General features: G+C 37.5%; 1 protein-coding gene across 1 annotated transcript in view; it reads right to left on the reverse strand.

Annotated features, from left to right (window-relative positions):
• VWA2 (von Willebrand factor A domain containing 2) overlaps positions 1–14,305 on the reverse strand; it is a 30,991-nt gene extending 16,686 nt beyond the window's left edge. The window contains exons 1-5 of the mRNA XM_015815825.1: positions 14,057–14,305; positions 10,360–10,466; positions 6,078–6,136; positions 5,560–5,634; positions 1,045–1,178 (exon numbers count right to left, since the gene is read on the reverse strand). Coding sequence (XP_015671311.1) covers positions 1,045–1,178; positions 5,560–5,634; positions 6,078–6,136; positions 10,360–10,466; positions 14,057–14,305 — 624 coding nt within the window. The remainder of the gene's footprint in view (positions 1–1,044; positions 1,179–5,559; positions 5,635–6,077; positions 6,137–10,359; positions 10,467–14,056) is intronic.
• Between the last annotated feature and the right edge of the window lie 262 nt (positions 14,306–14,567).

Below are 14,567 nucleotides of genomic sequence, written 5' to 3' on the forward strand. Positions count from 1 at the left end.
TCCTTCTAGTTAGAAGGCATGTGAAACTATCAGCAACACTTTCAAAGGAATAACATTCACAACAGAAGAAGAAAATAACAACACACTAGCCTTCCTGGATATTCTCATCAGCAGAAGCAATGATGGCAAATTAGAAACACAAGTCTATTATACAGTAAAACCACTCATACTAATTAAATGTTCCACTATCAAAGAAACAACCCAAACTCTCACAATAGAAGCTGTGTAAGAACACATCCAAGAATACCAACTAGCAGTCAGAAGACATGTTGAAAACTCCTTAATTGCACAACAAATTAGGAGATTTAATCAAAGTTTCAACTGGAAAACTGTGAGCATTCTGGAGCAAGTTAAAGCCCCAAATGCTAGAGGATTCCTGGAAGCCCGCCATTCAGACAAATCAGCTACCAACATCTACATACCATTCAAAACAGATAAGCAAAAAATTAAAAGCTAAAAGACCACAACACTGATTTGTCAGAAATCGACACTTCTAATAAGCAGAGATTGACACCAAAATTTAATTAGACCAGCAATCAAGCAGTAAACAATACCTCAATCAAGAAAGTACCAAACAATCAAACAGTAAATAGCAGCCTAATCAAGAAACCAAGAATACTTCCACCAGCACTGACAAGCCAAGCTACTTGTATATAAACCTACTCCCTCCTAGCACTGATGATGTTACATAGTTAGGTAATGAAATTTCTGCAAGAAAACAGCCAAGTTCGGAGAGTACCAACTAGCCCACATTTATATTATTAAGGTGATCCAGAAGCTTCTGTAGTCGGGTGGCATTAACAAATGCAATAAAAATTAACAATAATTTTATTTTTTTAAAAAAAATATATGCCCCACCTACCTAAATAGAGAACAGTATAAAAATACCATTCCTCTCCCAATATAATAAAATAGAAACAGAAGGAATGAAACATTTCAGAGACAGAACTGTTCTTTAAATTCCAGATTTCTTACCCACAGATCCCTAGGTTAGTTTTTATTGCAGTGCTATTAGTATTGTGTGGAATATATGAGTATACTTACCTTTTCTGGACTGATGTCCAATGCATCACAAAGCTTGATTGTCAGATGTTTTGATCTTTCAAAGCTTCCTTTGCCAATGCTATAGGATCCATCCAACAGAAATAAGATATCGACTGGAGCAGAGCAATTCATTACTGAAAAAAGAGGCATTTTCTCATAACCTTTAACAATAACAATTTGAACTGTTTTGTTGTGTTGGGGTTATGAATGGGATTGGTGGAGAAAAATAAATGCACACACTAAAGACAAAAGTTACTATGAATAGCTTTTTTATTATAAATAGCAAGGGAAAGAAGAGGAAATCCAGCATAGCTACATTTACTATCTAAAATATAATTATAATTGTTCTAGGTTAATCTAGTACAGTGATTCTTACCCTGGGCGATATCGCCCCCCAGGGGGCGATTTAATTTTTCAGGGGGGCAATGGAACGAAAAGGAGCGACGCGGGGGCAAAGGAACGCAAAGGGGGCGATATGGGGGTGATGGAGCAAGAAGTTTTGGGGACACTTTTGAGACTTTTTCGTACAGTGAATCGCTGTATATCTGTCATACAAAAACATCAGATCGCTCGCTATTAGTGGATTGAATTGTGTTTTCAAATGTTCCTCTAGCTAGCTTCAGTACAGAACACCGTACATATGTGAAGACTCATCGCTTATCTTCATGCGTGTTGCGCAGCAGCCTCTACCCATACAGTGGCGCGCCATTGGCCAGAATATGGGAGATATGGGAAAAAGACTGGAAATTAATTATTTGCATCGTTATGTCCTGATGACAATTTTAAAGAAAACAAAAAAAGTGTTTGCATAAATTGAAGAATTATTTCCTATGTTGTGATTGAGAGGTTATGTTGGGGGAGGGGGGCGATGACAACTTCATTGGCTCAAGGGGGCGATTCATTCAAAAAGATTAAGAACCACTGATCTAGTAGATAGGTTTATAAGATTGCTTGCTAAGCATTATTAAATGACAATATAATGTTATCTTTAGTGTTTTGGACCCTTGTTACATCATCTGTTCCAGTAGATGGTGTAGGGGACATGTTCCAGGCTCCCTTTCTGGAGCAATAACATCTAATTGGATCTAGGAGACATTTCTTTGTTGCTTTGCTTCTCCTTTGGAAGAAGCTTCCCCAAGGTTTGTGCAGTCCTAATCAACTCTTACTAGACCTGCCCTCAAAGCACCAGAAGGCAAGACAAAAAACAATGGATGGAAACTAATCAAGGAGAGATGCAACCTGCAATTAAGGAGAAACTTCCTAATGGTGAGAACAATTAACCAGTGGAACAGCTTGCCTTCAGACGTTATGGGTGTTTCATCACTGGAGGTTTTAAGAAAAGACTGGACAGCCACTTGTCTGAAATAGTATAGTACAGTGGTGGCGAACCTATGGCACGTGTGCCAGAGGTGGCACTCAGAGGCCTCTCTGTGGGCACATGCACCGTTGCCCCAGTCCCGCCTCCCCCGCGGCCCCCTCCTCACTCACCAGCAACCCCCCCGAGGAGAGTTGCCCACGGGCGTGGAGCAGCGCAGCCAAGGACATGGCAGCTGGGCAGCAGGGACTGCCCTCATGCCCCATCACGCACAGATGATGCGGGGCGTGGCCGGAGGGCATGGCCACCATGGCACTGCAGGGCCACCTGGGCGATCTGCTGTGGAGGGCCGTGGAGGCAGTGGGTGGCCCTGTGGGCGGGCGGGGTTTGGGCAGAGTGGGGGTGGGGCAGGGCAGAGCGGGGCAGGGCCGGGCAGCAGAGCAGTTTTTGGCCACTCGGTCTCTAAAAGGTTCGCCATCACTGGTATAGTATCTGCTGCTTGAGCAGGACATTGGACTAGGAGACCTCCAAGGCTCTGTTCTGTTCTATTCTATTCTGTTCTGTTCTATTTCTATTATTTCTATTTCTATTATTTCTATTCTATCCTATGCATCAGACCAGGATGCCAATTGAGCTTCTCCTGCTGGAAGAGTGTTTTTATGGCTAGTCTGAGTTGTATGTGTATGGTTGTAGTTGGCTATTTTGATTATATAAATTATTCTTTTGTTCAATTTTGACTGTTTTTTATTTTTATTGATGTATGCCAACCAGACTCATAAATTATGAATTGGGTGGCCTCACTCATGTCGTCAATGAATAAATAAATCCCAGCTAGTTTTCCCCTTATCTCTCCTAATCATCACAATTAAAAATCCTGAAAATGTTAGGTATTCTAGTATCATCCAGCCTTTCCCCGATCCCCAATTCCACCTCAGCCTCTAGCTAACCTGGAGAGTACCAGTTAAGAAAAGACTGAACAATGTAGTTAAAAATGGATTCCAGACAGTCTGCAACTTCCAGGCTGAGGTTCTAAAACGTGATAACGAACCCAATACCTCCTAGATGCTTCTGAGTTCTGACCCAGAGCATATCCCATGGAAGTTGTGGAATCAGAGTTAAAAACATCTGAAAAGCCTAGTCTAAAGGACATGGAGATTTTACATATAATTCTTGTGGTTGAATGTTACTGCATTTTAGATATTCAGCCAGAAAAGTTTGTTATTCTGAGAACAGCAGCTGTTTCTAACTAGACACAAGATGTTATTCCTTTAGGCGCTTAACCGGTTTTTCCTCATGTACCCAATATACACCACACTAAGTCATGCTTTATTAAGTAAAGTCACAACCAGTTGAGTTTCAATATCACTTTAAGCATTAATAAAAGCTACAAACTGTAAGGAATAGATTTATGCAGTACGGTTATTCCAAACCAAATCAAGCCATATTATTGTTTAATACAAAGGAAGTCTCTCCACGCACCCCACCTCTCAGCTTTTTAAAAGGCATTTATAATTGTTGTTGTAAAGCCTTTCTGGATTTAAGATGTTTACTGGTTGTTTTTAGCTCTGGGTCTGAGAGATCTGTAGTTATGAAGTTCTCTTGTTATACTGCAATCCTTTTATAATCTTCAGATCAGATATATGAGCTTTGGTTGATACAAGCTTCATACAAGCATCAGGTTTTCCTGAGACAATGTCCTTGTTTTACCCAAACAAGAACAAACTCGCTTGCAAATTAATTATTTGCTGCTCCAAAGACTTATGCCTCAAGATAGAAATTTCATGTTTTTTAAAGAGATGAACATAAGATTGTCCTTTTTAGAGGGAGGGGCCCATGAAAACACGCAAAGCACAAATATGCACTGGAGGAATTGGTTTTCGTCATTGCAGACTTCATAACTTTAACAGAAAAGGTTTTTTCAAATCTTTTTTTTTATATAAAACGAAACTGCATAGCAAATAGAAATATCAGTGGCCAAGGCAGTCTTCCTTGACATAATGCTTTCATTGTTACACTAAGCGATCATTATTCTAATCTTTGATTTTTCAGATTTATCCGTATTTAGAAGGCTCAGACCAAAAAAAGTTATAATTGTGCTCTAACAAAAGCTTCATCTGGTCCAGAATATAGCAGCACCTGCAGTTTTAGGCACACCATGCTACATCTATGTAATACTGTTGCTGTGTCAGTTTCATTGACTCCCAGTAGGCTGATGGGTGTAATGCAAGATGCTGGCCTTTATCTTTAAAGCCCTAATGGCATAGGACGAGGTCACCTGTTTCCACTGTTTCTATCCATCCCACCAGATTTTACAGAGTGGACATGTTCTGGATACCATAGGCAAAACAATGTCGCCTAACGGGTGCCAGGAAATATTCCTTCTCTATTATGGCGCCTGCTCTATGGAACAGCTTCTCCCTCTAAATACAATTCTACTTTATTGACCTTTCACAAGGCTGTTACATTTTAGTTCATCCCGCAGACATTAAGGTCAGGATGTTTTTAAGGGGACTCTGCTATAGATAAAATGAATGGTAGTTTTGTGGTTTTACTGAGTATCAATATAGCTTTATTTGGTTTATTTTAGAAAAGAATACCTTTTTTAATTTTGTTTCCTGCCTAGGGTTTTTTTGGCTAGATTTATTTATTTATTTGACTTGTATGGCACCCATCTTGTCTAGATGGATGGTCATATAAATTGGATAAATAAAATAAAGAAATGAAAATATGAACAGATATAATCTCTTCTGCACAACACATCATTATCTCTCCAGGATTGTAAAAAAATAAGTCACTCTTGCCCACGAAAGGACATATTTAATGTCCTAGAAATTGACCTGATTGATCACATTCTACTTACCAATATGTATTGGAGCTGGACAACATTTTAGAGTGTTCAGGAATATGTCTGGTGCTCTTTAAAGTGACTGCTTTTTCCCCTGGATCTGTTGCTTTAAGGAACTGATACAAGTGGCCCACAGGACTGTCTTAAGGAACTGATACAAGTGGCCCACAGGACAAGCTAAAAGTACTGCACAGCCCTACTGTATATTGATGGAACCCAAAATAGGTAATTTAAGAAGCAGTTGCAAAAGAGAAGGAACAGTTTGCAATAATAGGGAAAAATAAGTATGTATGAATCTGCAGTGGAAAGGATAGTTGTGAATAACTTCTGTATACAAATGAAATACAGTACTTACATTGGGAAGCAGCTGAAATCTTCTCAATTATTTCTTGACTGATTTGTAGTTCTTGGATACTCCATAATATGAATACTGCAACATTAAATAACAGTAGAAACTGTCAACACTTAGTAACATACTTCAAGAAAATCATGTCATACCATTCTTTTCAAATGATTGCCTCTTTGGGACAAAATAGTTTGCTTTTTTTTCCCTTTGGAATAGCCAAGCATTTAAGATATTAGCACCATTATTCACAACACTAATAACTTCTTTTCAAAACTCCAGAAAAGCTAAAGACTTGATTTTATTCTAGAAAGGAGAACACAGCTAAAGAAGAATGCAGGCTGTTACATAGCCTGAACATTAATCAGCAACAAAAAATAGAAATTTAACTGAAAGATCTAATTTATCTGCACTACACCATTGTATAACTACAATCAATCATTCCCCAGCAGTTATTATATATTTGTAACAATTTTAAAGTTGATTAGATCCAAGAGTAGATATTCTTGCATTATGCATTATCATAGTACCTGTCTCTGAAAGATAAACAGAGTATGTAAGAAGAGAGCAGGAAAAATATACAAATTTGCTATTTTAATAAACTAGATTTAGTTCTGAACAATCTTCAAAAAAAGTTCAACACTTTAGAATTAACAGAGTGCTTGCATGTTTGTTTAATGGTTCTTGCTTTAGGGATCCGTTGGTTGAACTAGAGGTAACTTTCTAGTCTATGTTTTTATCACTTCTCTTCCTGCTGTGATATAATAGTAAGCAGAAAAACTGGTTTTATTCTCTTTAGTGAAAATGAGGGGGGAAAAAATCAACCTGGATCTATACTATTGTGAACATGTACAGTTGCTGGCACAGGGCTTACACTGAGATTAGTATTTGTCTACTTCCCTAACATTGTGTTTTGGTTGAACATTAGCAAGCAACTGACTCATACCTAACATAACTCAGTATCAATGTATGCATTATTAATAACCACAGATGAAAGAAAGAAAATCACATATGGTGGCTAGGCAATCATAAAGCCTCATTCAAAATTAATTCTTCCTAACCGGGATTGCTACTGAACTAAATTTAGCTACCTTCATGGAGTAATCAGTGAATCAATCTGATAATAAAAAATGTACTACCTCCACTTCACACCAGGCGCTTAGAATGAAGAATTTTGTGACAAGCAGCTAGAGAAAAAGGATACTCCAGTAACACATTTACTTATTAAAAAAAATGATATGGCCATCCAACTCACACACAGTGATTCAGGGGTTGGTGGATGGGACTTACAATATTAAAATATCACAGTGTAAAAACCTATGAAACACTCACCCCAGCCAAACCTGCTGACAAAACTACATCTTTAGGGCTTTTTGGGAAAGTAACAAAATGGGGCCAATCTTATCTCCAGCAGAATGATATTCCAAAGAGTGGAAACCACCAGAGAAGGTCCACTTCCTTGGTCCCACTAGGTGTACCTTCATATTAGATGGGACCCGTAACTTACATCGCCTTCCTGCTCTGGTGGGCTGGGCAGATGTAACTGGAAAGAGGTGGCCCTAAGCAACTTTTTCATGGGTAAACATGACATAAATACTATGTGTTATCATATGTTCTTTCTAACACCGCAGATGATAACAAACTTCACTGGGGTGAAGACTCTCCTTCAAGGAACAGATAGGATGGTAAATAAATGTTTAAGGATAAAAAGGGCTCTGTAAATTAGGACTCTTATTGTGATGGTTCAGGGCCTTAAGCTCGTCATTTTGTAGGTACAAATCGAAGACTCTTTACATTCTATAAAAGACCAAGCATGAGCTGAAAAACCCAACAGACCTCTTGGCTTTACCTTTTTTTCCACAGAGGTAAATCTACAGTAGAGGATGGCCTGAAATAAAGACTCACCCCAAACAACTAGTTTTAGCCAGTTTTTTAAATGGCAAATCCTTATACAATCTTCATCGAATATAAAGCAATGAAGTATGTTAAGCACACAACAAAGCATACAGCGCATGGCTCCTTTAAAAAAAAACCTTGAATTACACTCAATGTATTTAAATCATAAGTGGAAAATTAATGGCACTCAAACAAAACAGCCTAAGGTTTAAAAACTTGGGAATCTTCCAGACTTTTATAAGGTGGAAATATCAACCTCACAGCATTTCAGTCCCTACCTGAAAGCTCTGAATACTGCAATGAATTTTGCCAGATGTAATAGCCATAATTTTTTCAACTGCCATCAAGTTATTTAGAGCAAAGATGCCAATTCTCTTGTTATGCTGCAGCATAGCTTGGATGCTAATTTTCAAAGAACTAAAACATTCAGATTTATTCTCTGTAGATTCAGTCATATATTCTGTCACAAACAGATGGGTGTTGTACACTATACCACACACTATCATTTCATTCACTGCTGTCTATAAGTAAATTTTAAATATTACCTTGGGAAAACAGGAAAGTGCAAAATGACTCAAAATGTATGAGGTTTGTGAAGACCATACTGAAAAGGGAAAAGATATGTGTTACTGTAAGTACTAACCCAGTAAGTACTGTTTTTTGTTTCTCATACTTTAATATCAAAGCAAATATGTATTACAGTCACAGACTAGTATAAAGAGGGTAGGGTAAAGAATTTAAATCTTCAATTTAAAATGAGATTTTAGCAGAAACATTTAAACACAACAAAAGAGAGGAGAGGAGAATGTTAAAAATAAATGGAGTATTTTCAGTGGGTGAGTTCTTGCACAGATTTTATAACAGGAAGCAAAGTGTAGCTATTGGAAAATATTACAAAGGGGCATTGTGATGCTGGATTGAGATGAAAAAAAACCCAATGCCAATTCAGGTAAGAGTCCTAGTATACAGAAAGGATACATGAGGATCAATCGGTGGGAAGGTAAGAGGGAGGAGTAAACAGAAAAGATTTGAGTTTTTTAATACTTCCAGTTGCATCTGTCAACTACATGTAAAACATAGGATTTGAGTTCACAATCACATTAGTATTTTTTACTCCTAACTGGGCATAAATTGGGCTTTACTACGGGTCAGGAACAAGCTCAGAGTTGCTGCCTTCACACAATTTAAATTGGGAGGGTTTCTTCTCTCACACAGCATCTTCTACCAGCAAGAAAATCAACTACTAATTGTTCTACTGAATATGAGTAGATTGTGCTGTAGTTGGGGAATTCTGGGTTTCCCCTCCCAGAGCAGGCAGCCTTATTTATTTGCTGCTTTACTTGCTTGCCATAAAACTACTAACCTCTTCTAAGATCAATAGTTTATGGTTTGAAGAGAGGGAACAAAAAACTAAGCTACAACATAGGTTAATCAAGAAGAATTATGTAGTGCTCTGCTCCAGTTCAGAAGATAATTCAACGAAAAACTGAAGTCATTAACCATCTTGACAGAAAAAATCTTTGTCAAGCTTAGGCTTGTTGGTTGGAAAAGTTTCTGGAAAAGTTTGGAGAACGTGAAGAAGACCAAATAGTCATTAGAAGTACAATCAAGCTTTCTGTAAGAACATTCATGACTCTCTTTTGGCCAATAATGATTAAGAATTGATTTCTCTTCAGGTTTATCCTCTTTTCTCAGTCTTTGAGCTTCAGAGTGAAAAGAGAAAGCTCAGCTCTACATTTAACTCCCTCTAAACTGATAAAAGGCACATCCTCCTACATAAAATTCACTTTCCAAACCTGTCTGTTTTCTGCAACTCAGGAAAGGCTTAGGAAGATCATAGTAGATGCTTGCTGCCCAACTCCCACCCCCACCTCCAACAGCTAGGCTAGTTTAACAGCCTGCATAATCGCCCTTTCATTTCCCCCAGCCAAGTCCAGAGAGAAAGCCAGCATGAGTTAAAGTATTTTGCCTATGAAAAGACCCCAATCAGTTTCACTTAGCAGAGCCACCTTCCCACTGCCAATTGCACCTCATGCAGCAGAAATAAATTCAGTTTCTTACTCATTGCTAGATTACAAGTGTCTGCTGGTGGTGTTTCCAGAGGGTACACATTTATATTTGCTTAGAAGGAGCTATGCAAGAAGGAACTTGCAAAGTTCTTCATTCCCTAACACAATATATAAACTGTTGCTGGGAATATAAGGGTACTTATTTTGAGTTATGTGACAGAAAGAATTTATATCCCACAATTTTGCACAGCTGTGACAGAAAGGATTTATATCCCACAATTTTGCACAGCCACCATCCACAAATGGTACTGTTAAGCCGTCCTCAGATGCACTGGAGTAAAACTTTCTACATCCTAGCAGCTAAAAAGATTCAGCATCCATGGAAGAGGAGGTACCAGATTAGGAAAGGAAGTTACATTCCTATCAAATGTACAGTTTATAGCAACTTTCTATTAAGCATTCTCTTTGCTTTGGGATTAACTGAGAAACAATATAAACATGTTAATGAATAAATAATCTATCTACCGACAATACATGTATTCATCTCAGAGGTATTAAAATATACTTTCTTTTCTTCCCACAATAGCACAGAAAAAGTACTGACATTGGCTCCATAATTCACCATACAAAAAGCAGTGAGCAGATGTTCTTCTCTGAAAAATTCTGCTGTGATGTTAAAGAGAACACAACATTTTTCTAAAGTGGGGAGCCATACACAAAGACTTCTGTTTAAATATAACCTTGGTAATCTATGAAAACCTTTATGTGTATATCTCTACACATGAGGCATTGGCCTGTATTGAAGCATTGGCCTGACCCAAATATTGATGGAGAAGCGACCGTCACAGAGGTGTAGCACCAGACTATGAAGTAAAGTTATAATGAAGTAGTCATGTCATGGCTTTACAATTCTGCTCCTGATTCTTGTGGTATCAGATGGTATCTCCTTTGTGATGTCTCCATACGTCTTTGTAAGAGATACATATAGGTCATGATTAAATCTGTTAGAGATATCTAGCAAACCAAAAACACGATTTTCTTATTGTTCATTTACTCATATTTACATGTCACCTACTCATGCAGTGTTCAGTGGCCACTAATCTGATTAATTAAAAAAAACAATTAAATTAACCGATGAGGTATAAATAGGAAAACATGAATCAATTTTAAAAAAAATAATTCATGTTTCCTTATCTATGGCTCACTGGTCTGTGAAGAAAGCAAAACACCATGCTGTATAATTTGCAGATGCTGTGTTCTCCTTGACAGCATTTGGCTCCGGCTGTTGCCCCATGATCCACTGTTGAGCTAATGATGGGAATCATTAACAAAATCCTAAATTTTTTTAATCCCATGAAAGTAAGGCACTCAATAGGAAGAATTCATTAACAATTATAGAGCTGGCAGATCTCTGTCTCCAGTGGAGAAAGTCTGTGGGCAAAGCATCTTAAAAATACTGAATTTTTACAAGAGGTAAAGAGTAATAGTTGGCCTGTTGGTGCACATTGTACAGTCTGAGAATCAGTCTGAGATCACGTATTATTGCTTTTTAAATACATGAGTAACTTATAAACCTGTTTGTGCTGCTCTAAATAGCAGTGACATTTTCTAATAAACACTCCTTTATCTAGCTGGCAAGCACCCAAGTTTACTCTAGCAAAAACTTTCCATTGCCATTTAAATTGTGCATGGAAACTATCATCTTGTAACCAAGAAATAAGGCTGCTATGATTCAGAGGTGAACTTTGGTGAATAGTTTGGAACTGGGTGCTCTGCCATTTATAATACCCCATCATCAATATTCAGGGCTTCATTTTTTACTTTCAGGTGTAGCACTTTCTAGCAAGTTTGACTCATTCATCCCGAGATGGAGCATATAATTTCTAAGGATGGGTATTTCTTGATGAAAATAGTGCAGTTTCAAATACAGACATTCCTACTATACCGTAATAATAGCTATAACCATAGATAGACCGAAGAGAAGAGAAGCTTGAAGTAAATCAAAGCACGACAGCTAGCAGATGTAGGTCTTGTCAAAGCGTTACTATTAAATCAAAAGAGCTATTCTTTTAGTGATTGGGTGCATCACTTAATTTTTTTTGGCAGAATGAGAGTGATAAAGTGATTTATTTGGATTTTGTCACTTTAATATGTCTCTTTTAAAATGCTATCTGAGTTTGTAGATCACGCTAAGACATAATCTTATCCAGTTTTAGATAATTTAACTGTATAACATTAGTCATGTTAGAGGATAATTTATGACTTACCATAGTTTATTATCTGAGTCTAATCATATTGTGTTCTAGTTAATAAACCATGATTAAAATAAACTGACTGTATGAATCCAATTAAGGAACATATTTTTGAAATAGTAACACACATTATGGAAATAGAAATGCTGAGGAATAATAAAAAGCAAGGACAGATTCATATAATCATGCATGTAACCATCCACCAGCTGACAGATGTCCTTTATTTGCTCTCTCTGGAATTTATACAGCTGTTTACATACTAGCAAACTAGATTCATACAAACCCATATTAAATAATCCAGATCTTGCTACTAAAATGGGACGTTCTGCTTGTCTATAGTGCCAAAATGATCGATCATTGCTATGCAACTGCTCTTTGAAATTGATTGATGGAACCCCTTATTGTGCAGTGCTATCAAAATTTGCTGGTAAAAATGATTAATAGGTTAGTATAATGCATTAATGAGATTAGAATGATTGTTCAGTAAATGATTGTTAAAATATATCATGACTTACCATAAAGTATAGTCCCATTTACTCCTGCGTGAGTTATCTATAAATGGTTTATTCTTGATTCAGTTATCTAATGTTTAATAAATTGTTCAGGCCAAATGTAAGTAGAAAAATGTTCTTGAAGATGAAATGCTAACATTTAAAAGTAATGCAGTTATATTTCTCTACCTAATAAATTATGGTAAGAAAAAGGTGGGAAGAACTGGGAAAAACATTAGAGGGTAACAAATAGAAGACAGCTTGACATTTCACATGTAAGATAGGATGATTGTAAAATAAAAGCCTCTTCTGGTTTCATCCCCCACATTAAAATATAACAATGAATTGACTATTGAACAGATAAATCTGTTCTCTTTCATCTTTATCTAAGGACAGGTGCTGGAATTAATTCTGTTTGGCATATGAAGAGCTGAATGGCATATTTGTGCTATAGTTCCTCAAATAGTCCTATGGAAAATATGTGAAGTTCTTCTTCATTCTGCTGTCTACGGTCCCCGAGGCTGAAATGTACAACTGAAGCTGTGAGGCTACTATAGCTCCTGGCTATGACTAAAGAAATTGCAAAAATTATGGTCAGATTATAATTTTTCTTCTAACATTATTAAATAAGTAATTACACAGTAATTACACTATGATTATTTTCACTTAGTTTGAAATCTGAGATAAAATTTTAGTGGTCCATCTTGATCCCAACCACATGTACCATTCTAGCCTGCCATTCAAAAGTCAGTTATGATACTTAGTCCAGGTAGTTGCACACCTCTGCTTGAAGTGAAATAATTTAAGACGAACCTGAGATTATGGGCACGTCAGGCATCTATTCTAACATTCCCTTTTGCATGAAGCTTTTTATTTTGTCTAACCTTTCAGACCTGTCTTAATGGCTTGATTCAACAAGAAAAGTGGCTGTGTTGCTTCCAGCTGCATTAGGAAACTTTAGCAAAGCAGAAGAGCTCACATAAGTGGTAAGATCAGGCAATGATGACATGTATGGTAACGCACATATTTTATTAAGCATATACAGTAGATATTTCTTTATTTCCTCAGGTAGTTGGCGTAGCTCCCGTAACATGAAATAGAGAAGGAGTCAGCTATCTGCTCAGTGTGCTCCATAGAGAGGAAAGTAGGACAGTGCTTAAGTCACAGCTGAGTGCAAACAAATTCTCTCCACCTTTTGAACTGCTGGGCACAAACAGAAACTTGGAAATCACTTGCAAGTTATTATTGCCATTTGTATATACAATATTGTGATTTTGAACTGAGAGAAACAGCTTTCAAAACAGTACTCAAAGATATGTGGGGAGTTATGTCTGCTTATTTAAGCAGAAAGTCAAAAGTCACAGTTAGTTAATACTCAAAACAAAATGCCAGGTTCTCTAAAATTCTCTCCATGCTGGACAGTCCACATATGAACATTTTATATATGTACATACATATACGGGAGCAGAATAAAACATGTTGGAATTTGCCTCACAGCTAGACTTTAGGTTCCAACATAATCCCCCAATTTCTCTCTCTCTTTGTTTAATTTAACATGTAGTCTGAAAAAGACTTCTGGTCTAAAAACTTGAACCCTTATCTTAGGTTCTTTTAGCAAGGTTCATATGGAAAAAATATATTTGCCATATGATCTGGACAGCCACTGTGCAACAATATTTAGTTTATAACCATTCTAGTCCCAAGAATTAAAAGAGACAAAATTGAGGTTGGGGTCAGGGTGGGGAGACAATAGTAAAATTCTTCATTTCCAAAACTTAGCAAACTGTTGGCACACAATTCACTTAGTCCATCAACAAGCATTCGCCTTTTTCAACCTGATGTACAGGACTACAACTCTCACGCTAAACTGAGAATGATGGGATGTGTGATTCAATACTTCTGAGGTGGTGGGGGCTATGGAACTTTGCACCAGGCAAAGTCCTTCCAAAATATTGCACAATGCATTTTCCAGGATCAAAATGGACAGATGCCGAACTCGTTTAATAAGAGTGCTGCTTATGGCCAAATCCTCTGTCTTCAGGGCAGCTTTTCCAAATCTTGGAAATGTGGGCTGCTGCTCGTACTGCAAAACCGAGCCCCCGGAGAGCATTGTGATTCACAATCGGATTGCCGTAAAATCTGACAACTGCCTCTCTCTCTCCCAAATCCCTCAACTGACAGTGAGAACAATTAACCAGTGGAACAACCTGCCTCCAGAAGCGGTGAATGCTCCAACACTGGAAGTTTTTAAGAAGAGACTGGACAGCCATTTGTCCGAAATGGTATAGGGTTTCCTGCCTGAGCAGGGGGTTGGACTAGATGACCTTCAAGGTCCCTTCCAACTTTACTATTATTATTATTATTATTATTAT

Source organism: Protobothrops mucrosquamatus, unplaced genomic scaffold (genome assembly GCF_001527695.2).
Source record: "Protobothrops mucrosquamatus isolate PMUCROS unplaced genomic scaffold, P.Mucros_1.0 scaffold378, whole genome shotgun sequence".
NCBI lineage: Eukaryota > Metazoa > Chordata > Lepidosauria > Squamata > Viperidae > Protobothrops > Protobothrops mucrosquamatus.